We start from the raw sequence: 27,367 nt of genomic DNA, 5'->3' as shown, positions 1-27,367 counted from the left end.
ACAAATCCCTGGTACCCAACACCTTGAACATAGCCTGCAGTTCTGGTGCCCCATCTCACAAAAGATATATTAGAATTGGAAAAGGTGCAGAGAAGGACAACAAAAATGATCAGGGGGATGGAACGGGTTAGGGTTAGGGCAGAGATTAAATCTGGGACTGTTCAGGTTGGAAAAGAGCTGACTAAGGGGGATATGACAGAGGGCTGTAAATCATGAACAGCGTGGGGAAAGCCAAGAGGGAAGCACTATTTACCCCTTCACAGAACACAAGAACCAGGGGCCACCCAATGAAATTAACAGGCAGCAGGTTTAAAACAAACCTAAGGAAGTTCTTCACACAATGCACCCCTGGAACTCATTGCCAGGGGATGTTGTTCAGGCCAAAAGTACAACTGGGTTCGGAAAAGACTGGATAAGTTCATGGGGACAGGTGAGCAGGGACCCAACCCCATGCCCTGGGTGTCCGTAGCCTCTGACTGCCAGAAGCTGGGACTGGAGGCAGCAGAGGATGGATCACTGGATACTTGCCCTGTTTTGTTCACTCCCTCTGAAGCCTCTGGCATCGGCCACTATCAGAAGACAAGACACTGGGCTAGAGGGACTATTGGTCTGACCCAGTGTCGCCATTCTTATGATGTTCTTGGCCAAAGGGATGCCGAGGCTGGGGGTGCAGGGCTCAGCCAAGCCTTCCGCTCCCCAGAACTGCAATAGGGGCCTTCACTGGGGTGTTTCAAGGACAAGCGATAGAAAGGGCTTGTTTTAACAGAAGGAAGCTGAGATTCCCCCTGCGGGGGCTGGGTGCCTCCCTCCCCGCTGCAGTCTCCGGGCTCTCGTCAGGGGGCAGCACTGGCCTTGCCGAGCCCGCGGCTCGCCGCTGGCTGGGCCAAGCCGCCGCCTGCCCGCGCTCCGGAGGCTGGAGCTGCGGCTCCCCCAGCCCAGCTGACGTCTGCCCGCCTGGGCTTGTGCAACAGGCTCGCTGTGGTCGCCGGCGCCGGCACCGGCTCTGGGGCGGCCATGGGGGAGCAGCGGCCGGCGCCCCCGGCGTCCTGCGGCTGAGCCGGGTGCGGGGCAGGGAGGGGAGCGGCGCCCCCCTCCGCGGGGTCCCCAGCGCCCCCGGCAGCATCCCCAGCCGCGCCCCCGGCGGAGCGCGGAGCTGCGGCCGCCTCCGGCTCCGGCTGCGGTGAGCATGTGCCCAGGGGAGCCGGGCTGGGCGCCCGGGCAAGGGCGTTTGAAGGGAACCTGAGCAGGGCGCTTCCCCGGCAGGATGGAGGCGGCGCCGGGCTCGGAGCCCCGGGACAGGGCGCAGGGCGCCGACCCGCGGGACAAGCCCCTGGCCCTGGACGGGGAGGCCCCCGGGCGCCGCGAGGGGAGCGCAGGCTCTGGGCCAGGCCAGCCGCCCGGCGCAGTGACCCCGGGGGAGGCGCCCGCCTCGCAGCCCGGGGGCGGCAAGGCGCAGGCGGCGGAGCAGATCCTGTCGGACGCCGAGAACCCAGCCGCGCTGGCCGGCACCTTCGTGCAGCGCCAGCTCGGGGCCATGCTGCAGCCCGCGGTCAACAAGTTCTCGCTGCGCATGTTTGGCAGCCACAAGGCGGTGGAGCTGGAGCAGCAGCGGGTGAAATCGGCCGGGTCCTGGATCATCCACCCCTACAGCGACTTCAGGTGAGAGGGGCCTGGGCACCCCCTGCCCCCATCCTCCTTAGCCAGCTACCCCCTGCCACCCCTCCCCATCCACCCCTACAGCGACTTCAGGTGAGAGGGGCCTGGGCACCCCCTGCCCCCATCCTCCTTAGCCAGCCACCCCCTGCCACCCCTCCCCATCCACCCCTACAGCGACTTCAGGTGAGAGGGGCCTGGGCACCACCTGCCCCCATCCTCCTTAGCCAGCCACCCCTTGCCACCATCCTCCCTAGCCAGCCACCCCCTGCCACCCCTCCCCATCCACCCCTACAGCGACTTCAGGTGAGAGGGGCCTGGGCACCACCTGTCCCCATCCTCCTTAGCCAGCTACCCCCTGTCACCCCTCCCCATCCACCCCTACAGCGACTTCAGGTGAGAGGGGCCTGGGCACCACCTGTCCCCATCCTCCTTAGCCAGCTACCCCCTGCCACCCCTCCCCATCCACCCCTACAGCGACTTCAGGTGAGAGGGGCCTGGGCACCACCTGCTCCCATCCTCCTTAGCCAGCCACCCCTTGCCACCATCCTCCCTAGCCAGCCACCCCCTGCCACCCCTCCCCATCCACCCCTACAGCGACTTCAGGTGAGAGGGGCCTGGGCACCACCTGCCCCCATCCTCCTTAGCCAGCCACCCTCTGCCACCCCTCCCCATCCACTCCTACAGCGACTTCAGGTGAGAGGGGCCTGGGCACCCCCTGCCCCCATCCTCCTTAGCCAGCCACCCCCTGCCCCCATCCTCCTTAGCCAGCCACCCTCTGCCACCCCTCCCTATCCACCCCTACAGCGACTTCAGGTGAGAGGGGCCTGGGCACCCTCTGCCCCCGTCCTCCTTAGCCAGCCACCCTCTGCCCCCATCCTCCTTAGCCAGCCACCCTCTGCCCCCATCCTCCCTAGATAGCCACCCTCTGCCACCCCTCCCCATTCACCCCTACAGCGACTTCAAGTGAGAGGGGCCTGGGCACCCCTTGCCCCCATCCTCCTTAGCCAGCCACTCCCTGCCCCCATCCTCCCTAGCCAGCCACCCTCTGCCACTCCTCCCCATCCACCCCTACAGTGACTTGAGGTGAGGGGGGCCCTGGGACCCCTGAGGGACCCGCCTGATCGCTGGACACCCCCTGCCCCCATCCTCCCTAGCCAGCCACCCCTCCCCATGCACCCCTACAGCGACTTCAGGTGAGAAGGGCCTGGGCAGTCCCTGAGGGACCTGCGCTCGCCGGCCACCCACTGTCTCCATTCTCTCTGGTCAGCCATCCTCTGCCACCCAGCCGGGCCCTACCCACTTCCCATCTACCCCTACGGCAACTTCAGGTGAGAGGTGGCCCGGCACCTGCTAAGGACCTGCCTGCTAGCTGCCAGCCCCTGCCCCCATCCTCCTTAGCCAGCCACCCTCTGCCACCCCTCCCCATCCACCCCTACAGCGACTTCAGGTGAGAGGGTCCTGGGCACCCTCTGCCCCCATCCTCCTTAGCCAGCCACCCCCTGCCCCCATCCTCCTTAGCCAGCCACCCTCTGCCACCCCTCCCCATCCACCCCTACAGCGACTTCAGGTGAGAGTGGCCTGGGCACCCCCTGCCCCCATCCTCCTTAGCCAGCTACCCCCTGCCACCCCTCCCCATCCACCCCTACAGCGACTTCAGGTGAGAGGGGCCTGGGCACCCCCTGCCCCCATCCTCCTTAGCCAGCTACCCCCTGCCACCCCTCCCCATCCACCCCTACAGCGACTTCAGGTGAGAGGGGCCTGGGCACCACCTGCCCCCATCCTCCTTAGCCAGCCACCCCTTGCCACCATCCTCCCTAGCCAGCCACCCCCTGCCACCCCTCCCCATCCACCCCTACAGCGACTTCAGGTGAGAGGGGCCTGGGCACCACCTGTCCCCATCCTCCTTAGCCAGCTACCCCCTGCCACCCCTCCCCATCCACCCCTACAGCGACTTCAGGTGAGAGGGGCCTGGGCACCACCTGCTCCCATCCTCCTTAGCCAGACACCCCTTGCCACCATCCTCCCTAGCCAGCCACCCCCTGCCACCCCTCCCCATCCACCCCTACAGCGACTTCAGGTGAGAGGGGCCTGGGCACCACCTGCCCCCATCCTCCTTAGCCAGCCACCCTCTGCCACCCCTCCCCATCCACTCCTACAGCGACTTCAGGTGAGAGGGGCCTGGGCACCCCCTGCCCCCATCCTCCTTAGCCAGCCACCCCCTGCCCCCATCCTCCTTAGCCAGCCACCCTCTGCCACCCCTCCCCATCCACCCCTACAGCGACTTCAGGTGAGAGGGGCCTGGGCACCCTCTGCCCCCGTCCTCCTTAGCCAGCCACCCTCTGCCCCCATCCTCCCTAGATAGCCACCCTCTGCCACCCCTCCCCATTCACCCCTACAGCGACTTCAAGTGAGTGGGGCCTGGGCACCCCCTGCCCCCATCCTCCTTAGCCAGCTACCCCCTGCCACCCCTCCCCATCCACCCCTACAGCGACTTCAGGTGAGAGGGGCCTGGGCACCACCTGCTCCCATCCTCCTTAGCCAGCCACCCCTTGCCACCATCCTCCCTAGCCAGCCACCCCCTGCCACCCCTCCCCATCCACCCCTACAGCGACTTCAGGTGAGAGGGGCCTGGGCACCACCTGCCCCCATCCTCCTTAGCCAGCCACCCCTTGCCACCATCCTCCCTAGCCAGCCACCCCCTGCCACCCCTCCCCATCCACCCCTACAGCGACTTCAGGTGAGAGGGGCCTGGGCACCACCTGTCCCCATCCTCCTTAGCCAGCTACCCCCTGCCACCCCTCCCCATCCACCCCTACAGCGACTTCAGGTGAGAGGGGCCTGGGCACCACCTGTCCCCATCCTCCTTAGCCAGCTACCCCCTGCCACCCCTCCCCATCCACCCCTACAGCGACTTCAGGTGAGAGGGGCCTGGGCACCACCTGCTCCCATCCTCCTTAGCCAGCCACCCCTTGCCACCATCCTCCCTAGCCAGCCACCCCCTGCCACCCCTCCCCATCCACCCCTACAGCGACTTCAGGTGAGAGGGGCCTGGGCACCACCTGCCCCCATCCTCCTTAGCCAGCCACCCTCTGCCACCCCTCCCCATCCACTCCTACAGCGACTTCAGGTGAGAGGGGCCTGGGCACCCCCTGCCCCCATCCTCCTTAGCCAGCCACCCCCTGCCCCCATCCTCCTTAGCCAGCCACCCTCTGCCACCCCTCCCCATCCACCCCTACAGCGACTTCAGGTGAGAGGGGCCTGGGCACCCTCTGCCCCCATCCTCCTTAGCCAGCCACCCCCTGCCCCCATCCTCCTTAGCCAGCCACCCTCTGCCACCCCTCCCCATCCACCCCTACAGCGACTTCAGGTGAGAGGGGCCTGGGCACCCCCTGCCCCCATCCTCCTTAGCCAGCTACCCCCTGCCACCCCTCCCCATCCACCCCTATAGCGACTTCAGGTGAGAGGGGCCTGGGCACCCCCTGCCCCCATCCTCCTTAGCCAGCTACCCCCTGCCACCCCTCCCCATCCACCCCTACAGCGACTTCAGGTGAGAGGGGCCTGGGCACCACCTGCCCCCATCCTCCTTAGCCAGCCACCCCTTGCCACCATCCTCCCTAGCCAGCCACCCCCTGCCACCCCTCCCCATCCACCCCTACAGCGACTTCAGGTGAGAGGGGCCTGGGCACCACCTGTCCCCATCCTCCTTAGCCAGCTACCCCCTGCCACCCCTCCCCATCCACCCCTACAGCGACTTCAGGTGAGAGGGGCCTGTGCACCACCTGTCCCCATCCTCCTTAGCCAGCTACCCCCTGCCACCCCTCCCCATCCACCCCTACAGCGACTTCAGGTGAGAGGGGCCTGGGCACCCTCTGCCCCCGTCCTCCTTAGCCAGCCACCCTCTGCCCCCGTCCTCCTTAGCCAGCCACCCTCTGCCCCCATCCTCCCTAGATAGCCACCCTCTGCCACCCCTCCCCATTCACCCCTACAGCGACTTCAAGTGAGAGGGGCCTGGGCACCCCCTGCCCCCATCCTCCTTAGCCAGCCACTCCCTGCCCCCATCCTCCCTAGCCAGCCACCCTCTGCCACTCCTCCCCATCCACCCCTACAGTGACTTGAGGTGAGGGGGGCCCTGGGACCCCTGAGGGACCCGCCTGATCGCTGGACACCCCCTGCCCCCATCCTCCCTAGCCAGCCACCCCTCCCCATGCACCCCTACAGCGACTTCAGGTGAGAAGGGCCTGGGCAGTCCCTGAGGGACCTGCGCTCGCCGGCCACCCACTGTCTCCATTCTCTCTGGTCAGCCATCCTCTGCCACCCAGCCGGGCCCTACCCACTTCCCATCTACCCCTACGGCAACTTCAGGTGAGAGGTGGCCCGGCACCTGCTAAGGACCTGCCTGCTAGGTGCCAGCCCCTGCCCCTGTCCTCCCTAGTTGGCCACTCCCCGCCCGCAGTCACCCAGCCTCCCCTTCCGCTGTCTCTGTCCACGCCCAGCCTAACCACCCCTTCCTGTCCACCCAGCCAGGCCCTACCCCTGTGCCCCTTCCCATCCACCCATTCAGTGACTTCAGGTGAGAGGGGCCCTTGCCCCTCCTGACCCCACCTTCCAGCCAAGCCCCTGTCCTCCAGCTGATACACAGGGTGGTCAGGTTGCATGTATCCCTGCCCACCCCTATGCAAGGATGTCTGCCCAGGTCCCCCTCTCCCCCTATGTCCATCCTCCTGTGGGCCTGGGGCTGGCGCTGTCTTGGGTACTGAGCCTGAGGCGGCAGGCTAAGCCTGGCCTTCCTCTGCTGAGGCGGGCCCTGCTCAGCCCCGGGGGTGGGTCCCGGTGGCTCAGGTCTCAGTGGAGTGAGGGTGCTGCGTTCTGTCCTCCCTGGTCCCCATGGCCCATACCCTCTAATACTCCAACGGCTGCTCCCTCAGGCTGTGAGCATCTGTCTTCTATTCGTGCTGGTGCTCTGGGGCCTGCAGCCTCAGCCCCATTTTGCGGGGGAGGTGAGGTGGGGCTGGCCCAGGTGCCGGGGTCCTCTCACCAGGCTAGGGGCACCTGAGCCCTACAGCCCTGGTAGGAGGCCAGGGGGTGAAATCCCAAGGATGGCCAGGCAGTGAGTTGGGGAGGTGGACTCCATTCCCCAGGAGCCCTGAAGGGGCCCTTCCTCAGCAGCTTGTGCTGTTCCTGCAAGCCAGGCACCAGGGACTGGGGGAGTCAGGTCCCTCCTCCCCAGACCAGTCAGGGAGATCAGTCTTGTCACCAGGGCCCCTCTACCTCCAGGTGGGAGCAGGGCAGCAGCTGGGAGCTGTAGGGGAGTCGGGGACTAAGAACCGACAGGATACAAATCCAGTGCCGTTCACTTTGCTGTGCAGGAAGTTTCTATTCCCAAGTCCTCGCTGTCATCAGCCTTCCCTGCACCCAGACTCCCTAGCATTGCTGGACCACTGGGATTTACCCCAAGGAGGCCTCACCTAGAGTGGTCCCCCTATTCTTCTTGGGGACCCCTTTCAAGCAGGCCTGGTGTGACCCTGGGAGGCCAGCTGATCACCAGAATCAGAAACTCCCCTGCTGCCCAAAATTCACCCCCTGCCCCTTTTCTTTGGAAGGATCCTGTCCTTGACTTTCTAGGGAAGGGGCTCTGCCCAGCACGTGGTCAGGGGCGACTCTGCCACTGGAGCCACGGGACCAGCGGACCCTCCGCAGGCACATCTGTGGGAGGTCCACTGGAGCCGCCTGCCGCCCTCCCGGCGACCAGCAGAGTGCCCCTCGTGGCATGCTGCCCCAAGCACGTGCTTGGCGTGCTGGGGCCTGGAGCCGCCCCTGCACATCATTAGTCCTCCCCTCTTGCCACTACTCTCCAGTAAGGCAGAGGCTAAAAGTAACATGCAGAGATCCCAGGGTACTGACCGGGATGTGCTTCTGCTGCCCAGCAATCACTCTGCTTGAGCATTTTCCAACCAACCCTATAGAATCCCAGGCTAATTCCTCTGGCAGCAGGACATGGGGTATCCCACGCTCAGCCCTTGGGAGTGACTCAGACCCTCCTGCCCCTCCAGTCCCAAGTGTCCCAGCAATCTCTCCCCCACAGCTCGCTCCTGCATCTGACAGTGCTTCGTGTATGGGCAGGGGAGAGCTTCTAGGGAGCTGGGCCGAACCGACCCTGGGCACCGGGGCACCCCCAACAGAGGAAGCCAGATCCTTCTGTCTGCCCCTGAGTAGCCCTTCTCTCTTGCCAGTGGACTCGGAGCTGTTTTTAGTTTGTGAGTGTACTCAGTCGTCGCACCACATCCAAGGAGATTAACTCCTGTCCCAGCTCTCGCAGAAGGGGCGCTTACAGAACCCTCCCTCAGCAGGAATGGCTCTGGCTGTGCAGGCTGCTGGTGGAGTTGCACTGGGAAGGGCAATGTGACCATTTAGCGCAGGGTGTATGGCAAGAAGGCAGGCCTTCTGCTGGCAGGTCCAGGCACACTCTGTCCCTGGGGTCTCCAGGGTGTTACTGGGATGTCTACGTGGTGGGAAGGAATTGGATGTCACAGGGATGTTGAGTCACATCGGATGGGCTTTCTCTGTGAGGGTTGAAACTGCAAGACGATAATTTCTAGTGGAAAATTATGCCATGGTCACTGTGACCCAGCAGGAGGCTAGCACCTGAAACGGAAAGTAGCCTGCTCACATGTAGGTGTAACCAGGGGTCCCCCTGCAGAGAGGCCCTGATTCGCAGGGATGCTAAGGATCCTTTACACTGCTCCAGCAGAGTGTGAAGGACAGTAAAGCAGCCATGCGTCACAGCTGCACCCTCTGTAAGGGCCTCAGCAGCCCCACGTTTACAAGCTGCAGCTCCTGTGAAATCATGGTCCCTGCAGCTCTGCCTGGTGAAGGTGACAAGGTGACACGTGGGGGGGCTGGTAGGTAGCTGTCCAGGCTGGATTACGTCAATGTTGTTTATTATCCGCATTATGGTAGCAACTGAGACCAATCAAGATCAGGGCCTTGCTATGCTGGCACTGCCCGGCATAGAATAAAAGCCAGGCTTCGCCCTAAAGAGCTTACAAAGTAAATCTGAGACGAGGCGCCAGGTGGGTTTGGGCAGTCAGCAGGAGGGGAAGGACAGGGTTAGCTGGGTGAGCTTGTGCATGGCATTTGTCAGGGGCCAATGAGCTGGGGCAGATGACATTAACCCCTCCATAGCCACAGTCCTTCTGGGCTGGCACCCCTAACAAAGTACTAATCAGTAGGAAAGTTCTTGACTGCAGCTGGAAAGTCCCCAGAGTCGTGACTTGGAAAAGATTAACGCAGCATACAGCGTGGCCCCAGAGAGGCATTAGTGACCAGCTGCTCATCCTCAGCTTCTGACTGTTGGTTTCTACTGTTATGGAAATTTGGGGTCTCACCATTGTTAGCTCCCCAAAGCCCATCTCTCCCTGCAGAGGCCTTTTTTGGTGCCCACCTTAGGAGACTGGGCTGTCAGTGTACTGAGCTGGCTTTTGCACCTGCCTCTGTGCAACCCAGACACTGGGGCAGCTCTCTGGCTCTGTCTTTAACTTGTTACTTGAAACTGTTCTTGGCTGTAGGACCAGAGACACCTCGCGACAATACAGACATGGGTGTCTAGGGCTGGGTACAGTTCTGCTGGGTCACAGGAAGAGCCGGAGTGTGAGCTGGCCAGGTTACCGCAGAGAGATGGGGAAAGGAGCCACATGGGCCTGGGAGGAAGAAGCAAAACTGCCCTTGATTTCTGTGAATGATTGTGGACTCCTCCATTACTCAGTGTTTGTCATGGGGGTCTGGGGCTGTGTGGCGGAGGGGGGAAGGGGGATGTGTGTATCTGTGACTGGGAGAATGAGAACATCGATGGCCCCACTTGAGTGTGTTTAGAGAGAGAATTTTAGGGTGTAATCCAACCCCTGAAAGAGTCTATTATGGGGGTTCTTCCCCATTTCTTTGAAGCATCTGGCCACTGTCAGAGAGAGGAGTGGGGTGGATGGGCCATCTGGCGGTGTCTCTGGGGGACTGATCTCTCTCTCCCCACTTCCCTCCTGGTGTCTTTCTCATGGAAGAGCGAGTTTTGGTTCTTTTCTTTCCACCCGTTCTGAACGTGGCGGTGACTCATAGACTCTAGGACTGGAAGGGACCTCGAGAGGTCATAGAGTCCAGTCCCCTGCCCTCATGGCAGAACCAAATACTGTCTAGACCATCCCTGATAGACATTTATCTAACCTACTCTTAAATATCTCCAGAGATGGAGATTCCACAACCTCCCTAGGCAATTTATTCCAGTGTTTAACTACCCTGACAGTTAGGAACCTTTTCCTAATACCCAACCTAAATCTCCCTTGCTGCAGTTTAAGCCCATTGCTTCTTGTTCTATCATTAGAGGATAAGGTGAACAAGTTTCCTCCCTCCTCCTGATGACACCCTTTTAGATACCTGAAAACTGCTATCATGTCCCCTCTCAGTCTTCTCTTTTCCAGACTAAATAAACCCAATTATTTCAGCCTTCCTTCATAGGTCATGTTCTCAAGACCTTTAATCATTCTTGTTGCTCTTCTCTGGACCCTCTCCAATTTCTCCACATCTTTCTTGAAATGTGGTGCCCAGAACTGGACACAATACTCCAGTTGAGGCCTAACCAGCGCAGAGTAAAGCGGAAGAATGACTTCTCGTGTCTTGCTCACAACACACCTGTTAATGCATCCCAGAATCACGTTTGCTTTTTTTGCAACAGTATCACACTGTTGACTCATATTTAGCTTGTGGTCCACTATGACCCCTAGATCTCTTTCTGCCATACTCCTTCCTAGACAGTCTCTTCCCATTCTGTATGTGTGAAACTGATTGTTCCTTCCTAAGTGGAGCACTTTGCATTTGTCTTTATTGAACTTCATCCGGTTTACCTCAGACCATTTCTCCAATTTGTCCAGATCATTTTGAATTTTGACCCTGTCGTCCAAAGCAGTTGCAATCCCTCCCAGTTTGGTATCGTCTGCAAACTTAATAAGCGTACTTTCTATGCCAACATCTAAATCGTTGATGAAGATATTGAACAGAGCCGGTCCCAAAACAGACCCCTGCGGAACCCCACTTGTTATACCTTTCCAGCAGGATTGGGAGCCATTAATAACTACTCTCTGAGTACGGTTATCCAGCCAGTTATGCACCCACCTTATAGTAGCCCCATCTAAATTGTATTTGCCTAGTTTATCGATAAGGATATCATGCGAGACCGTATCAAATGCCTTACTAAAGTCTAGGTATACCACATCCACCGCTTCTCCTTTATCCACAAGGCTCGTTATCCTATCAAAGAAAGCTATCAGATTGGTCTGACACGATTTGTTCTTTACAAATCCATGCTGGCTATTCCCTATCACCTTACCACCTTCCAAGTGTTTGCAGATGGTTTCTTTAATTACTTGCTCCATTATCTTCCCTGGCACAGAAGCTAAACTAACTGATGTGTAGTTTCCTGGGTTGTTTTTATTTCCCTTTTTATAGATGGGCACTATATTTGCCCTTTTCCAGTCTTCTGGAATCTCTCCCGTCTCCCATGACTTTCCAAAGATAATAGCTAGAGGCTCAGATACCTCCTCTATTAACTCCTTGAATATTCTAGGATGCATTCCATCAGGCCCTGGTGACTTGCAGGCATCTAACTTTTCTAAGTGATTTTTAACTTGCTCTTTTTTTATTTTTATCTTCTAAACCTACCCTCTTCCCGTAAGCATTCACTATACTAGACATTCCTTCAGACTTCTCAGTGAAGACCGAAACGAGGTCATTAAGCATCTCTGCCATTTCCAAGTCTCCTGTTACTGCTTCTCCCTCGTCACTGAGCAGTGGGACTACACTGTCCTTGGTCTTCCTCTTGCTTCTAATGTATTGATAAAAACTCTTCTTGTTTCCCTTTATTCCCATAGCTAGTTTGAGCTCGTTTTGTGCCTTTGCCTTTCTAATCTTGCCCCTGCATTCCTGTGTTGTTTGCCTATATTCATCCTTTGTAATCTGACCTAGTTTCCATTTTTTATATGACTCCTTTTTATGTTGTAGGTCATGCAAAATCTCGTGGTTAAGCCCAAGGTGGTCTTTTGCCACATTTTCTATCTTTCCTACCCATCAGAAGAGCTTGCTTTTGGGCCCTTAATAGTGTCCCTTTGAAAAACTGACAGCTCTTCTCAGTTGTTTTTCCCCTCAGTCTTGATTCCCGTGGGACCTTACCTATCAGCTCTCTGAGCTCACCAAAATCCGCCTTCCTGAAATCCATTGTCTCTATTTTGCTGTACTCCCTTCTACCCTTCCTTAGAATTGCAAACTCTATGATTTCATAATCACTTTCACCCAAGCTTCCTTCTACTTTCAAATTCTCAACAAGTTCCTCCCTATTTGTTAAAATCAAGTCTAGAACAGCTTCCCCCCAGTAGCTTTTTCAACCTTCTGAAATAAAAAGTTGTCTGCAATGCAGTCCAGGAACTTATTGGATAGTCTGTGCCCCGCGGTGTTATTTTACCAACATATATCTGGATAGTTGAAGTCCCCCATCACCACCAAATCTTGGGCTTTGGATGATTTTGTTAGTTGTTTAAAAAAAGCCTCATCCACTTCTTCCACCTGGTTAGGTGGCCTGTAGTAGACTCCTAGCACAACATCACCCTTGTTTTTTACCCCTTTTATCCTAACCCAGAGACTCAACACTTCCGTCTCCTATGTCCATCTCCACCTCAGTCCAAGTGTGTACATTACGTAGGTGAAGGGCAGGGCAGGAACCCAGTAAGCCAGGCCAGCCCCCTGTGGAGGTCACAGCCTGCAAAGCCTGATGCATCCATCTGCCTGCAGAGGCCTGGATTCTAGTCTCTTCCCCAAGAGCTTGGCTTTGCAGAGTGAATTCATCTGGCACCGGCACCACATTTCCAAAGTGAGTTAGTGGGGCTGTAGCATATGGTGGGAGGCGAGTCCAGCAGGGGAAAAACCAGGCTGAGAATTGCAGGAACCTTGCCTCTCTGAAATCCAGAGCACAGCAAGATGCCCAGGCATAAAATTGGTGCTATAGGAGATACAGGGGCTCCTCTCTGCCCAGTGCAGAGCACTCCCTGCTAACCACTCCCTCTGGCACTCGAGGAGCACCCTGGAGCACCCAGGCCTGGGTAGGATGCAGCAAGGGGCGTCACTCTCCCAATGAGTGCGGCTCTTTGGTCCTGTGGCTTGTGCAGCGGGTTGCCCTCTGGCAGGGGGAGGGTGCTGGCTGCAGACATCCCTCAGCCCAACAGAGGAACGGCAGGAAGGTGCGTCTCCTTTAGCCCTCAGCCCCCACCTCTGCCTGCATGGTCACACTGTGCTCAGTACCCCGGCCTCTTCGTGGCTCTGACCGTGAGCCAGGCTTTGGGAACCCAGAGCCCTGCCCATCTCATCCTGCTTGTGTAACCAAAGAGCTTATTGTAAACCCTGTAAGCCCCTGTGGGCAGCGCCCCCCACCAATGATGGAGGGCCAGAGCCTGAGTTCCCGGGGAGGAAAGAACCTGGGACCTTCTGTTCTTGGCCACTTGTGCCTGGGCACTTCAGCAAAAGCCGATTGTCCTGAAGCGCGGAAGCGGAACCAAGTGGGGGCTTTTTTATCCTTCCCCCCTCAACCCCACCCCCAGCTACGCCTATGGGCCACACCCTAAAGCTCCCTCCTGGAAGTCGGGGCTAGCACAATAGGCGGCAGTCGGGGGGTGCTGGGGGAGAGGGAAGTTTGTGTCTTGAGTTCCAGGCAGACAGGGACAGAGTCCATCATCGGAGCTCCAACCCCAGCGCCGACCCTGCTTCACTGGGTGCAAGTCCCGTCCCCTCTCTGGGCTCAGTCTGCCCGTCCGTGGCCCTGATCTGCCTGCCTGGCAGGTGCCCACAGTGCCAGGAGTGAAGGTTTGCAAGGGGATGCTGGGAGGTCCATGCTGTTGGGTAAAGCACCACCAGGGAGGGTCTCCGTACCTTGCCTTCTCATCCACGGGAGGGAGCTCCTCTCCCTGGGCTGGCAGCAGTCAGCCTGGCACCCTCCCCAGGGGGAAGAGTTGGTTTCTGCGGGGGCTCTCCATAAGGCCCCCACTCTCCATAGCCCAGGCATCATCCTTGAACCCAAGCTTTCCTCCTCCTCCCCCGGCCGAACTGGCGATCACCATCTCGGCAACATTTCCCAAAGCCTTGCCTCCCCTCTCCTGGACTCCCCCCCGCGCCTTCAGCCCCTCTCACCGGTACTATTGCAACTCTCTTCTGCCAGGCTTGCCAAGCCCTGGTCAGCAGCATGGGCACAGTGAGATACCCACTCCGCCCTCTCCTTTCTGGGTCAGAATCACCCTCGCTGTTTTCAGAGCCTAGCCCAGGGCTAGGGAACAGATCTGGCCCACCTGTTCCTCATTAACAGCTGCACCAAGGACAGTCAGGCTCTATGCAGACCTGCTGTTTGTGAAGAGAGGGAGGCAGAAGACGGGAGAGGACGCTGGGGCAGAGGCTGTGATGAGCAGGTGGAAGGGTTTGGGCCTGGAGGCCCACATAGCTGCTGTAAGTGGATGGAAAAGGCCTAGGAGCTCCTGTGGAGATAAAGAGCAGGGCAAGATGCCAGGTGGAGAGGGAGGCCAGACCCTGTGGTGGGGTTGGTGGAGGATACATGTTGTGGAATTACTGAATGAAAGGGAAACCGAGGCAGGGTGCTACAGAGCCACCCCAGGCCACCAGATGCACTTGGCAGGCAGCCAGTGTTGTTACAGAGGCCCTCAGGTGCTGGGTCTCTGTTCTCTTCTCACCAGGCTTTGGCTGTCTTCTGCCTTCATGCATCTCCTCACTGTCAGGGCAAGAACTTTCCCCTCCACAGCTCGTACTACCAGGCCCAGCCACCCTATCCTTTGCTGCCTCAGCAGCTCTCCGGTTCCTATCATGGAGCCTCCTCTCTCTACTTCCCTGCCACTGTGGTAATTCCTTTCCCCTTGGGACCTTGGGCTGGGTGCAGACGCAGCCCCTCCGTGTGCTCATACCATGGCTCTCTGATTGTTTGGGGGCACAAAGGTTGGGAGTAGAGCTGTCTGGCCTGGCGTGTTGTGTTGCCCTTGCACACGGCTGGTGAGCAGCAGCTTGGAATGACAGGCTGCTCTCAGCCCTCTGAGGTGGAGAGACAAATGGGGTGATGCATGCATGCGTGTGTGTGCTCGTGTGCTTCCTGGCTGTGTATCTGTTTGGGGCATATGCAGTGGGAGGAGGGTGTGTGTCCGTGTCCACGCGTGTGCATCCTGGCCGAGTATCTGTTTGGGGTGTGTGCACGTAATCTCCAGAGGGTTTAGAGAGTCCAAGGCCAGAAGGGACCCTGCTGATCAGCAAGTCTGACATCCTGTGTCACGCAGGCCACAGGACTCCCTGAATCGGTTCCTGTTGGATCTACAGCTCATCTTTTTGATTAAAGTATTTCTGGTGATGGAGAATCCCCCACAGCTCTGGGTAAATTGCCCCAGTGGTTAATTACACTCACTCTTAAACATTTGCATTTCATTTCCAGTCTGAATCTGTCTCTTTTCAACTTCCAGCTGTTGGCTCATGTTAGATTTTTGGCTGCTCGACCGAAGAGCCCATGATCAAATGTCTTGTTCCCCAGGAAGGTACTTACAGACACTGAGCAAATCAACCCTTAAACTTCTCTCTAAACAGATGGAGCTGTGTCGCTGTAAGGCAGGTTTTCCAGCCCTTTCATCATTCTCATGGCTCTTCTCTGAACCCTCCAGTTTAAACTGATCCAATTTCTCACGCAGGTTTAGCTACTAGAAGGAGGTTTTCATTCTCTCTCTCCCTTTCTCCTTCCCTGGCTCCATTCCCCATCTCCTTTCTTGTTCCTCTGCTTCTCTCCCCTGCTTCGTGCCCGCTCTCCATTCCTCCTGCAGGTTTTACTGGGACCTCATCATGCTGCTGCTGATGGTGGGAAACCTGATCATCCTGCCCGTAGGCATCACCTTTTTCAAGGATGAGAACACACCACCTTGGATTGTCTTCAACGTGCTTTCAGACACCTTCTTCCTGGCCGACCTGGTGTTGAACTTCCGCACGGGCATCGTGGTGGAGGACAACACGGAGATCATCCTGGATCCACACACCATCAAGATGAAGTACCTGAGGAGCTGGTTCCTGGTCGATTTCATCTCCTCCATCCCCGTGGATTACATCTTCCTCATCGTCGACCTGGAGACTCAGGTGGACTCCGATGTCTACAAGACGGCCCGGGCCCTGCGCATCGTGCGCTTCACTAAGATCCTCAGCCTGCTGCGTCTCCTGCGCCTGTCCCGCCTTATCCGCTACATTCACCAGTGGGAGGAGGTGGGACTGCCCGGGGGAGAAGGGTGGATCAGCTAGGGGGATCCCTGCCTGGAGGGATCGGGGGGGGGGGGGGGTTCAGAACCCCTGGTTAGGGGGAGGGGCATCTTGGGGACCTGTGGCTGGGAGGCTTCAGGAGCTTTTGTGGGGAGTTAAGGGGTATGTGGGGGCTCCCTGTCCTCCCATGCGGGTACCTGGAGAAGAGAGCTGGCTTTTCACAGTCTTTCTCCCGGCTTGTGCCCTTGCTCAGATTTTCCACATGACCTACGACTTGGCCAGTGCTGTGGTGCGGATCGTTAACCTCATTGGCATGATGCTGCTGTTGTGCCACTGGGACGGCTGCCTGCAGTTCCTGGTGCCCATGCTGCAAGATTTTCCTGAGGACTGCTGGGTCTCCATCAATCACATGGTGGTGAGTGCCCGGCCCAGCTCTTCTACACTGGAGCCTGAGATCCCCAGGTTCTTTGTGTCTCCCTGGGGTGGGGCTGTTGGGCTCCAGCCTATCCCTTCCTTGTGGTATCTGCTCTCCTCAGCATCTGTCATCCCATTCTGATCTAAGAGAGCCCCAAGATGGAGCAGTGCCATCTGCTGCCCTGGTGCCCATCATGCGACATAAGGAGCAAAGCCTTTATTGTACAAGACAATTGTTTAAAACCATCCCCCATCCCAGACTGCCGCCACAGAACGGTGTTCCTGTGGGCTCCCAGAGGAGCTGTGCCCAGGAGCAGGCTGGCTGGGGATCAAAGGGGGAATCCCTGGCCAGGGCCATGGGCTCCATGCAGAGTCCCAGTCTCCACTGTGGCCGTGACACGTGCACTGTGTCACTCTGTTAACAATGAATGTGCTGGAAGGCAGATCCCCTCCCACCCTGCTCAGCGGCCAAGGGCTGCATGGGGTCGATGAGGTCAGAATTTGACCTCCCTGGCCCTGCAGGGCTAACAGGAGAACAGCCTTTGGAGAGGGGTTGATCTCCTGAGTGAGAGAATGGGGCTGTTTGCAGAGACGGGCTGCAGTCTGTGTAATGGGGATCGTGGCATGTGTATGGGGTGTGGGAGGCTTAGTGTTTATAAACTGACAGGCAGGTGATAAATAAACCTTATGCTGATGGCTCCAGCCTGGGAGACCTCATGGACCAGACTATCATGCATGTTCCAGGCTGGGAACGTCCCCTGGCACACACGCCACTAGACATACACTCTTACACACACTCAGGTGCACACTCTTACACCTGTGCTAATTACACGTGCACACATGTGCTGTCCAGCCAGGGTTTGATGGAGATCCCGGAGTCTGACTGCAGCCCTGCAGGTAACAGTCAGACGGGAATCTCTCAGTCTGGGCGTGTCCCTGCTCTAGCACGTCTCTGCTGCTAATTAAATCCGACAAGCAAGGGAAATCCCTCACGCCAGCTGCCAAGAGACAGCAGGCAGGAGGGGCTCCTGCTGCCTCCCTGGGAGCTGGGCTGGGGGCAAAGCCTCTGGTCCTTAGATCAGCCCAGAAGCCACTGCCCCCTGGGGAACGAGGCCCTGCCCCGGGTGTGTGGCCACAGACGTGCTCCCTTGCTAGCTGGGAGCTCACATTTCTCCCACCCCAGAGAGGCTGTGTGTTCAAAGAAATCCCTGGCTACAGTGGCAGGAGCTAGCCCGGCAGCAGCCTGTTCAGGTGCCCTCTTGTCTGCAGAACGACTCCTGGGGGAAGCAGTACTCCCATGCCTTGTTTAAGGCCATGAGCCACATGCTCTGCATCGGGTACGGCCAGCAGGCTCCAGAGGGGATGACCGACGTCTGGCTCACCATGCTCAGCATGATTGTGGGTGCCACCTGCTACGCCATGTTCATTGGCCACGCCACTGCCCTCATCCAGTCGCTGGACTCCTCTCGCCGACAGTACCAGGAGAAGGTGAGTGCCCCTGCAGGGCTTGGGGGCGTGAAGCTGGCCCCAAAGCTCAGGCAGGGTGATAAGGGGCAGGCCTTGAGGCAAGCAGGGGAGGTGCGTGGTGGGGAGATAGAGCCTGGGTATGAGCTGGGAATGAACAGATCCTTGTGTCACTAAACACTGCCCGACCTGTGCTGCTCCTTGCCATCTTCTTCCCTGGTTCTGTCCCCACATTGGCACAGCTGGCCCAGGGCTGCCTGGCACCATGCTGCACTCTTCATTCTTGCCCTGGGGCTCAAGCCACAGGCATGGGCCCCCTCCCAGCCACATATGGAGCCCCTGCCCTTCCCATTTGGGTGTGTCCAGCCCTGGCATGAGTGTTTCTGTCTGTCACTCCAGTACAAGCAGGTGGAGCAATACATGTCATTCCACAAGCTGCCTGGGGACACGCGCCAGCGGATCCATGAGTACTATGAGCACCGCTACCAGGGCAAGATGTTTGATGAGGAGAACATCCTGGGAGAGCTGAGTGAGCCTCTCAAAGAGGTAGGCAGTTCTGGAGCCAGGACCAGCCCCGCTGCCCCCTTTGGGTGGGTGAGTGCTGGGGCCAGCCCTGCTGCCCCTCGGGGGGTGATCGCTGGCAGGTTGCAGCTCTCAGAGAGGTAAAGTGATCCTCTGCTGCCCTCCTCCCAGGAAATCATCAACTTTAACTGTCGGAACCTGGTGGCCAACATGCCGCTGTTCGCCAGTGCCGACCCCAGCTTTGTGACAGCCATGCTGACCAAACTGCGCTTCGAGGTCTTCCAGCCTGGGGACTTCATCATCCGTGAGGGCACCGTGGGCAGGAAGATGTACTTCATCCAGCATGGTGTGGTCAGCATCCTCACCAAGGGCAACAAGGAGACCAAGCTGTCCGACGGCTCCTACTTCGGGGGTGAGGCTGGAAATGGCCATGCTGCTCCCCAGATGGGAGGGTGTGTCTGTGGTTCCAGGATCTGGGATGGAGATGTGATGGGATCCCCTGGGTACAGCGTGGGACCACTGTGCCCCCTTAACTCTCCAGCCTGGGCTGTCGCTCACAATGCCTGACTAGTGGCCAGCTGCAGCCCCTCCAGGCACTGTGATCACTCAGCACAGCCACATGTGGAGCCCCACACCTAGCTATATTGCATGAATGCTCCCAGAGCCACTCATGAATCAGACAAGGAAAGGCACCAGCCAGATCACCCCAGCTCCCAGCCTTGCACCTCAGGAATATACCATCCTGCACTGCTCAAGATGAGCAATGCAGATTTATTAATTGGTTCACCACTTCATGAATGGAAAGTGGATATACACAAGCCTTTGCAAACCTGAGCACATTTGCCACACACTTCGGGCAAACTCACTGGTAAAGATAAACAGTTAAACAAATGTATTGACTACAAAAGATAGATTTTAAGTCGTATTAAGTGATAGGCAAAAAGTCGGAGTTAGTTACCAAAAGAAAAGAAAACATTAGCACGCAGCCTAAACTCTGAACCCTACTGGACTGGGCAACATCGAGATTAAGCAGTTTTTCTCACTACACTAGATATTGCAGTTCGTAGTATGCAGATTTCACCCTTGAAATCTGGGCCAGTCTCCTCCATTGGAGTCTCTCCTCTTCAGTTTCCTTGTTGCTTGCAGCACAGGTGGGGGCAGGAGAAGGGCCAAGCAGGGGGCCCCTGTGTTCTGTTTTATACCCTTAGTCCCATGTAGACCGTAAGTCCAGGCATGTCTGGTGGCGATTGCTGAGTCCCCAGGCAAGGCTGAGCAATTCCCCTGGTGTGGCTTCATGCAGGTGAGTCGTTGCATTGTAGCTCCCTTGCAGGACAGTAGCTGGGGGGTGGGGCAAGGGCTGGCTCAGTGGTTTGAGCATTGGCCTGCTAAACCCAGGGTTGTGAGTTTAATCCTTGAGGGGCCATTTAGGGATCGGGGTAAAATCAGTCCTTGGTCCTGCTAGGGAAGGCAGGGGGCTGGACCCAATAACCTGTCACGGTCCCTTCCAGTTCTAGGAGATAGGTATATCTCCAATTATTATTATTATAGCTGCTGATGGGTTGTTTGACACCCCGCTCGGGTGTTGGTTACTTTCCTGCTGTTGACTCTGGGGGCAGGGGGCTAATATCTGGCTGATTTCCCAACTTACAGCGTGTTTTAGTGACAACCATACAACACAATTCCCATAACGTCACATGCATCAATGATACACATCTATGGAGAGAGAAATGACTTTCAGTAGATCATAACTTTTCCCCTGATACCTCACCCAGCCTGTTTTATATGCAAGTTCACAGTCATATGTAAATGAGAAAGATGGGGGTTACAGGACACTCCCCCAAGGTACAGAATGTCACAGGAGAATTCTCGCCCCAGCTCTTGTACTCCTGTGCCCATCGCCTCATGGCTCTAACTTAGGCTCCACCCACGCACCTGGGTTTACTAAGGTGCCCCTCACCCTACAATCTAAGGCTTCTTTGAGTTAAAATACTTAGTAATCTGCTGCTCATGCTGAGGAGGGGGTCTTGTCCAAGGATTTGAACTGGAGGGGCTGGGAGCCAGGACTCCTGGGTTCTCTCTCCAGCTCTGGGATGGAAAGGGAGCGGTGTCTAGGGTTAGAGCAAGGTGTGGTCATGCTGGACAGGACTCCTGGGTTCTCTCTCCAGCTCTGGGATGGAAAGGGAGCGGTGTCTAGGTTTAGAGCAAGGTGTGGTCATGCTGGACAGGACTCCTGGGTTCTCTCTCCAGCTCTGGGAAGGCAGTGGTGGTAAGAATGGGGGAGGAGGAGGGGCTGGGAGCCAGGACTCCTGGGTTCTCTCTCCAGCTCTGGATGGAAAGGGAGCAGTGTTCAGGGTTAGAGCAAGGTGTGGCAATGCCAGACAGGACTCCTGGGTTCTATTCCTGACTCTGTAAGTGGCTGTTGCGTTGCCTGGGATTGGTCCCTTCCCAACTTTGTGCTTCAATTTTGTTCAGCACACAAGCTCCTGTAACCTAAGAGGCACTAGACAAGGTAACTGTCTCCTCCTCTCTGGCTGGGGGGTCAGTGCCAGCAGGGAGATGGCCACAGCCATGGTGCCAAGCTGTGTGTCCCCACAGAGATCTGCTTGTTGACGCGGGGGAGGCGGACAGCCAGCGTGCGTGCCGACACCTATTGCCGCCTCTACTCGCTCTCGGTGGATAACTTCAACGAGGTGCTGGAGGAGCACCCCATGATGCGCAGGGCCTTCGAGACCGTGGCCATGGACCGCCTTGACCGCATCGGTGAGGGAGCGCCCACCCCAGGTGCATGCCAGCCACTCCCACGAATCTCCTTGCTCCCAGGCAGCTGCTGCACTGGCACGTACCCCCCTGCTCCCCATACCCCTTCCCCTGTCCTTGGGCCTCTAACGTCAGGGGCATTTCTTTCCCTGCCTCCTTTGGGGTTGGGCTGAGGAGCCTGCTCTGGGATTCCCTCCCTCTCCCCAGTATGAGGTAAGAGGAGCTGCTATATGACATCGCTTTTGTTCACAAAGAGGGTCTGTAAGTTACCCCTCCCAAGCTCAGCCTTCCACTGCCTCCCCCTTGCACTCCTCACTGGTGAGGGCCGACCTGACTAGCTGCTGGCCCTGGGGGAAAATGGGACCCAGGAGCGCCAGGCCTACACCCTTATTACACAGCCGTAGATAGACACTCAGCCAAGAAAACTGCTAGTGTCAGCATAACTCCATGGTAGAAGCAGGGGGCCAGGACTCCTGGGTTCTATCTCCCTGCTCCTCACCCTCCCTGTCTGTAAGACGGTGGAGATGCTCATATCTGCCTGCTACTCCCATGGTTCCCCGGCCCTGGGCACAGCTCAGGCAGGTGTTGGTGACCCTGTCTTTTCTCTCTGCCCCTCAGGTAAGAAGAACTCCATCCTCCTGCGCAAGAGAGCGGAGCACAGCTCGGGGGCCATGAACAATGAGATGATCCAGCAGATCGTCAAGCACGACCGGGACATGGCCCACAACATCCAAGACCTGCAGCAAATGGCAGTGGGCCGGGAGCTGAGTGGCAAGCCAGTGATCTGGGAGCCTCTGGTGCATGCACCGCTGCAAACGGCAGCTGCCACCACCAACGTGGCCATTGCCTTGACTCACCAGCAGAGCCTGCAGGCCCACATCTTCCTGCCACCCTCCTCCATCTCCAGCCCACTCTCGCCTGAGGCCACCCTGCTGACCAGGCAAGTGCGCAGGTCCCAGCCCAGCCTGCGGGGGGGCTCCCGGCCTTCCTCAGTGAGCTCCCAGTCCGGTGTACAGTCCCACCTGCAGACGCCTGCCGCCAACTCCCCTGCATCCCCCATGGTCCAGTCCCAGTTGCCTCTGGAAAGTGAGGGGCAGAAAGCTGGCCATGTGGGACTGCCGCAGCCAAGGCTGGTGCAGAAGGGAGAGCCCCTGGCAATAGCAAAGCAGCCCCTGATGGGCTCCCAACCCCAGCTCTCCAAGTCCCGAGGCACCTCAGTTTCCACATCCCTTCTCCAGCAGCCAGCAGGGGCTCCGTCCCCCAGCTCTGAGCAGGCACTCCCAGCAGGGAGAACTCTCCACTACAGCCTGTCCCGAGCCACTGGCTCCCACATCTCTCTGCTGATGCAGCCGCAGCAGCTGGTGAAGCACAGGAGCATCCAGGGCCTACCCATCGGGAGGCTTACCCAGGACGTCCGGCTCCTGTCGGCATCTCAGCCATCCCTGCCCAATGAAGTCGCCCAGCAAGTGGACGGGAGTTCCTCCCATCAGGGCAGAAAGTCAGCGGGGAACCTGGCTCACAGGTCATCTCCCTCAGTAGCGGGACTCGCCAAGGCACCCCCTGGGGTTCCAGGCCAGTCAGCACACCCGCAGCAGATGCCTTCAGGATCTTTGGTCCAATCCAACCAGCCCGTGAGCGGAGCGTCCACCCCGCAGTCTCCCGTCTCCATGCCCAGGCATGCGGCATGCCCCTCCCGCAAGGGTTCCGTGGCATTCAGTCCTGAGCTGGAAAGTGGGAAGCCCAAACTCCCGTCCAACATATGAGAGCCCAGGGCTGTGTCCCAGCGTGGGGGAGAGAGGAGTACGCTCTCTGGAGAGCCGTGCTCCTGGGGCTGTTGGACATGGGACTGGGGCAGGGAGAAAGGGGGCCAGCCTCCACCAAGGCCCCCACCCCGGGCTGAGGCTGACGGGGCAAGGAGAGGAGATGGCCAGGGATGACCACCTACCATAGACACCGACTCTGCCAGAGTCATGTGCCTGGCTGCAGAGCAGGCTCTGCCCAGGGGTTGCGCTGGGATTCCCCAGACTCCACTGAGAACAAGAAGCCACTAAAAGGCTTCCCCCATCTGCTCCCCACAGCAAGGGGGCAGCAGGGCCATGGGCTGGGCTGACTCCATCAGTGCACTCTGCCTCTCCCTGGGAACACTAACCTTGTAAGGGGACCTTGCCCCTACTCTGTCCCCTCACTCCACCCACTCCCAAGGGGCCCAGCCCTGCCCTGCAGGGCATAGGCCCCGCTGGGGTGAGCAGCGTCAGGAAGGCACTCGGCAGATCCTTCCACTCATATTAGGAAGTTCTCCCAGCCCCTCCACCTCGCCCATCCGTCAGCTGCGTCCTCACAATGGCCTGCTTGAAGCCTTTGCCCTGTGGGGGAGGCAGGGGGAGGGGGATAGGGCCAGAGCCCCATGGTGAGGCCTTTCCCCTCACCCACAGCAGATGGATGGACCCCATGGAGAGGCCTTTGCACTGGGGGAGGGCAGAGTGGGAGGGAGGTGGGGGGCTGCAAGGTTGCTGAGAGACTGACATCCCCCTCACTCCAGCTCCCAAGCCTCTGTACCCAGAGGAGGATGCCTGGGGCCCCATGCCGCAGGCTACCATGGCCAACCCAGAAGCCAAGATGAATCCATCCAGCACCCTGTGGTCCCAAGCAGCTCCGAGTCCCCAGGACTCCAGGTGTCTCCCCTCTCTCCCTCTCATCCCCAGCTGGTCTAGTCTGAGAGGCCAGGCCTCATTCGCTTGGCCTCTGCCCCCAGAGGCTGGCAAGTCGCTCCCACTTGTGAGCATGTCTCCGCTGCTCCATCTCTCCCATAGGTGACTTTAAATGTGTGCAGCAGGAGCCCATATGAGTGCCTCTAGCCTAGAGAACGCAGTTCCCTGGGGAAGGGAGGCATGTCTCATCCCTCAGTGCTCCGAGCACCTGGTCGTTATAGTCAGGTGGTCCCTGCAGAAAGTGGGAGATCTGGACCCAGCAGGCCAGGGCTGTCCTGGCTGTAACTGTCTGGGCTGGATTTGAGCTGGTGGGTTCCCTCCATCTCACAGCTCCTGGCCTGCCCTGGGGTCCAGGAGGCTGCCTCTGAGGACATAGGCCCAGTGCTGGCTTCCCTGAGGGGCTTATTCTTGGTATCTGTGGCTAGTCAGATGATTAATCAACCCCCCCTCTGTGCAAGAAGCCAGGCCAGGCCTGGAAATGCAAAAGCTGAATAGAAACATCCCGAGGTCCCCCAGGACCTGTGCTGGCTGGCCATAGGTGATGTGCGTTCCTATGAGACAGGCTCTGATGGATGTTCTGGGAGCCTTGGGGCAGCCAGACCCAGAGACCTGACTGAAGGGCCTCCTTGGCTGGGTCTTGTCCCCTACACTGTATTGAGGCAAGGAGCACAGGCTAAGGGCAGGGGCTGCAGCTCTCAGCATCAGCCTGAGATGTGCATTTCTCACTAGGCATGTTCTTGGCAGACCAGACGGTTTCCTGCTCCCCTCTTGTGGGAAGGGACTTGCAAACGAGTTTTGCTACCTCTGCTCTCGACTGCTAGCTCCTGCACCCCCGGAGGGTCTTTGAGAGCTGAGCCATGGGGTCTCTCTCCTCTTACCTCGCAGGCTGGTGCCCATTGCCTGGGGTTAGTCTGAGTGAGCAGCATTGTCCCAGGGAGTTGGGTGTCAGGAAGGGTTGGTCCCCACCCGCTGTCCATGGTCAAGTCTTGCTAAAGACCCAGCCCCAGTTTCTTGAGGTCAGTCCAAGATGCTCTTTGTCAGCATTAAAGTGACTCCAAGGAGATTGCAGAGGAGATGCTCACGTCCCCCCACCCCATGCTTGTCAATCACGCCCCAATCACTGCCTGGATCTCAGCTTGAAGCAATGTTGCTTCCTGCACTTGTAGCCTCCCCAGGGGGAGGATTCTGCGACCCTGTACAGAAGGGTCAGGATTTTCGGGGAGTCTCCCAGCTCAGCCCAAGCTGCCCCTCTCCAGGAACCAGTAGTTAGCAATGTGTGTGCGAGTCGTGGCTCTGCTAAGCAGCTGAATTCTGCTTACGGTGTTGCTTTTGGGTCCAAACGTGTTACTGATTCGGGTTAGAGTAGTGCCCCCACCCCCAACTCCACTGTGCTGTATAGCTTCTTTCCACTACCAGTCAGGATAATCGTATCTTGTAGTCCCTGCTCTGGGAGCACTGACAATGTCAACAATATGCAGCTCAGCCCTGTATGTACCTGTGCTAGAGGCAATAGGCCCAGCCGTGGCTAGGCACAGTGTTGGGCTAGGGGTTCTTTTCGTACAATACTTCTTGAAGGTAAGTTGTTCAGTTCTTCTCTTCATTTGTATTTTGGGATGTTGGGACCAGAGTCTTCACTGCAGGACAAAGAGGGGGAGCTCAGCCCTTGGCAGAGTTCAGTCCAGTGGGAATCACTTTGATGCCTGTATTGGAGGGAGTATTCAGCACTGCCTTCTCATGGACTTGAGTGTCCTTTCCCTCTGTCCCTGCCTCTCCCTCCTTCCACTTGGCCCCGTGTGTCTGTCCCAGCAGCTCCTCTGGAAGGGGCCTGCAGTCAGGTCACTTAGATTCAAACATTCCAGGATCTTATTGTTTACACTACGTAACGTAGAGACATTTGTAGCAATTGTGGTAGGATTCCATTGAGAGGAAGAGTGCCAAAGTGTGGGCTGGCCCAGGTGCCAACCGCAGAGCCGTGGCCCTCTTTCCACAGCATCTGGAACCTTTCTGGTCTTTCCAGAGAGGAAACCATACTCTGTGTGGCTGTGTCGCCCTGCGACTCCTCCCCTGCAGGTTCCCTGTCATTGCTAACCCCGGGCAGCCCTGCTGCTGAGAGTGCCAATGTTCACAGTGCTCTGGGTAACCCCCAGCACAGTACCACTGTGCTGCCCAGCCTTGTTCTAAGCAGGGTTACAAATGCAGCAGCCGTGTCTGTCTGCGTCACCCCAAGGAGGTGGGGGGGGGTATTAGATGCAGCAGGACATAGCTCCTGCCCTAAAGAGAGGCTGTCACTCCTATCCATATTAGCAACAGGGGGAATCGGCTGGAGAGAGGCCACAGTAGGAGAGAGAGAGAGAGAGTGTGTGTGTGTGTGTGTGTGTGCGTGCGTGCGTGTGTCTAGTCACCAAAGACCATGATCCTTCACTCTTGCACTCACAGCAGTCGATGTACAGAGCTTGTAGTTTTCATTTTGCAGAGACTTTAAAAGCGTTTTTTAATTTTTAGTCATTGTACATAACAGATTTAAATAATAAAGAGCGACTCCAAGTTGGCAGCTAACTGCACCTCTGTCAATAAAGCAGCTGGTGCCCACCCCATCACCTACTGCTGGGGTTAGAGAAGCCCCTAGCCCCTGCTCTCCAGCAGTCACAGCTCTAGATGTCTCCTGCCAGTGGCTTCTTTGGTCATGGTGCCTATTAGTGACACCAAGTCAGAGAGAAGGCAGCCCCTTGTGCCCTTTGCTCAGGTGATGCTGGGCAAGCACCTTGGTGCTGGCAGTTCAGGGTCTGCCTTGCTCTCTGGGACAGTTACGAGTAATTCTCAAAGCCCTTCAGCCCTGATGAAATTGTAATGGGGCCTGGGCTCGTCCAGAGACTGCAATGAAACAGGACAATGCTGCTTCCCTAGACCAATGGCCCATGCAAATCCAAATCTAGCTACTGGGAGGGGATGGCACATGGGCGGGGGGAAAAATTGTATCCCCCGAGCCCTCATTGGAGCCAGGAAGCTGTGCCGCAGAGGGCAGGCAAAGCCAAAAAGAGAGACCGAGAGAGCTGGGGGCAGAGGCTGGGCTCTCCCTGGGATTTCATTGAGGGCTTGATGGGCCAGCACAGTTCTAGACAGGAGGCACTGCAGAGAAGGCTCTCGCTGCACAGAGAGGAAGTGGCCAATGTTAGCTGAACAGAGGGAGCTGGGGGAGGGGGTGGCTTGACTGGGTCAAGTCTGTCATGGAATTTGAAAGCAAGGATAGAGTGCAGAGTCTGCAGTTTGCCCTTGGCCCCCGCTTCCATCTCAGGAGCCAAGCGGAGGGTGTGGCTGCATTGTACCGCCACCCCCACTCCCCAACAGGAAGCAAAGCCTGGCTGCATGGCAGCAGCAGGGACCCCCCTCCCTTCATTTTGAGATTAGTGTTTAATCTTTAGAGTTTTTCTTCCATTTATTAACTTGGGGGTGGGGGGGGGAGTTGATCTTGCCTGATTGCAGCTTGGACTTTAGGCATTAAATGGATTAAATCAAGGTCACATAGGGCACAATGGACA

General features: G+C 57.9%; 1 protein-coding gene across 2 annotated transcripts; it reads left to right on the top strand.

Moving 5' to 3' along the window:
* The first annotated feature begins 1,264 nt into the window (after window positions 1-1,264).
* Window positions 1,265-26,382, top strand: HCN3 (hyperpolarization activated cyclic nucleotide gated potassium channel 3). Of its 2 annotated transcripts, none has more exons than XM_030542055.1 (8): window positions 1,265-1,659; window positions 15,543-15,972; window positions 16,220-16,381; window positions 17,650-17,868; window positions 18,244-18,390; window positions 18,538-18,778; window positions 20,962-21,126; window positions 21,742-26,382. In XM_030542055.1, exons 1-8 carry the CDS (start codon window positions 1,265-1,267, stop codon window positions 22,884-22,886), a joined length of 2,904 nt encoding a protein of 967 aa, XP_030397915.1. In that variant the 3' UTR covers window positions 22,887-26,382. The 2 variants fall into 2 exon arrangements, with proteins under 2 accessions (XP_030397915.1, XP_030397914.1); XM_030542054.1 differs by having other exon boundaries at window positions 20,962-21,201.
* The last annotated feature ends 985 nt before the right edge of the window (window positions 26,383-27,367 follow it).

Source organism: Gopherus evgoodei, chromosome 24, assembly GCF_007399415.2.
Source record: "Gopherus evgoodei ecotype Sinaloan lineage chromosome 24, rGopEvg1_v1.p, whole genome shotgun sequence".
Taxonomy (NCBI): Eukaryota; Metazoa; Chordata; order Testudines; family Testudinidae; genus Gopherus; species Gopherus evgoodei.
This window is presented reverse-complemented; position numbering and strand designations above follow the sequence as displayed.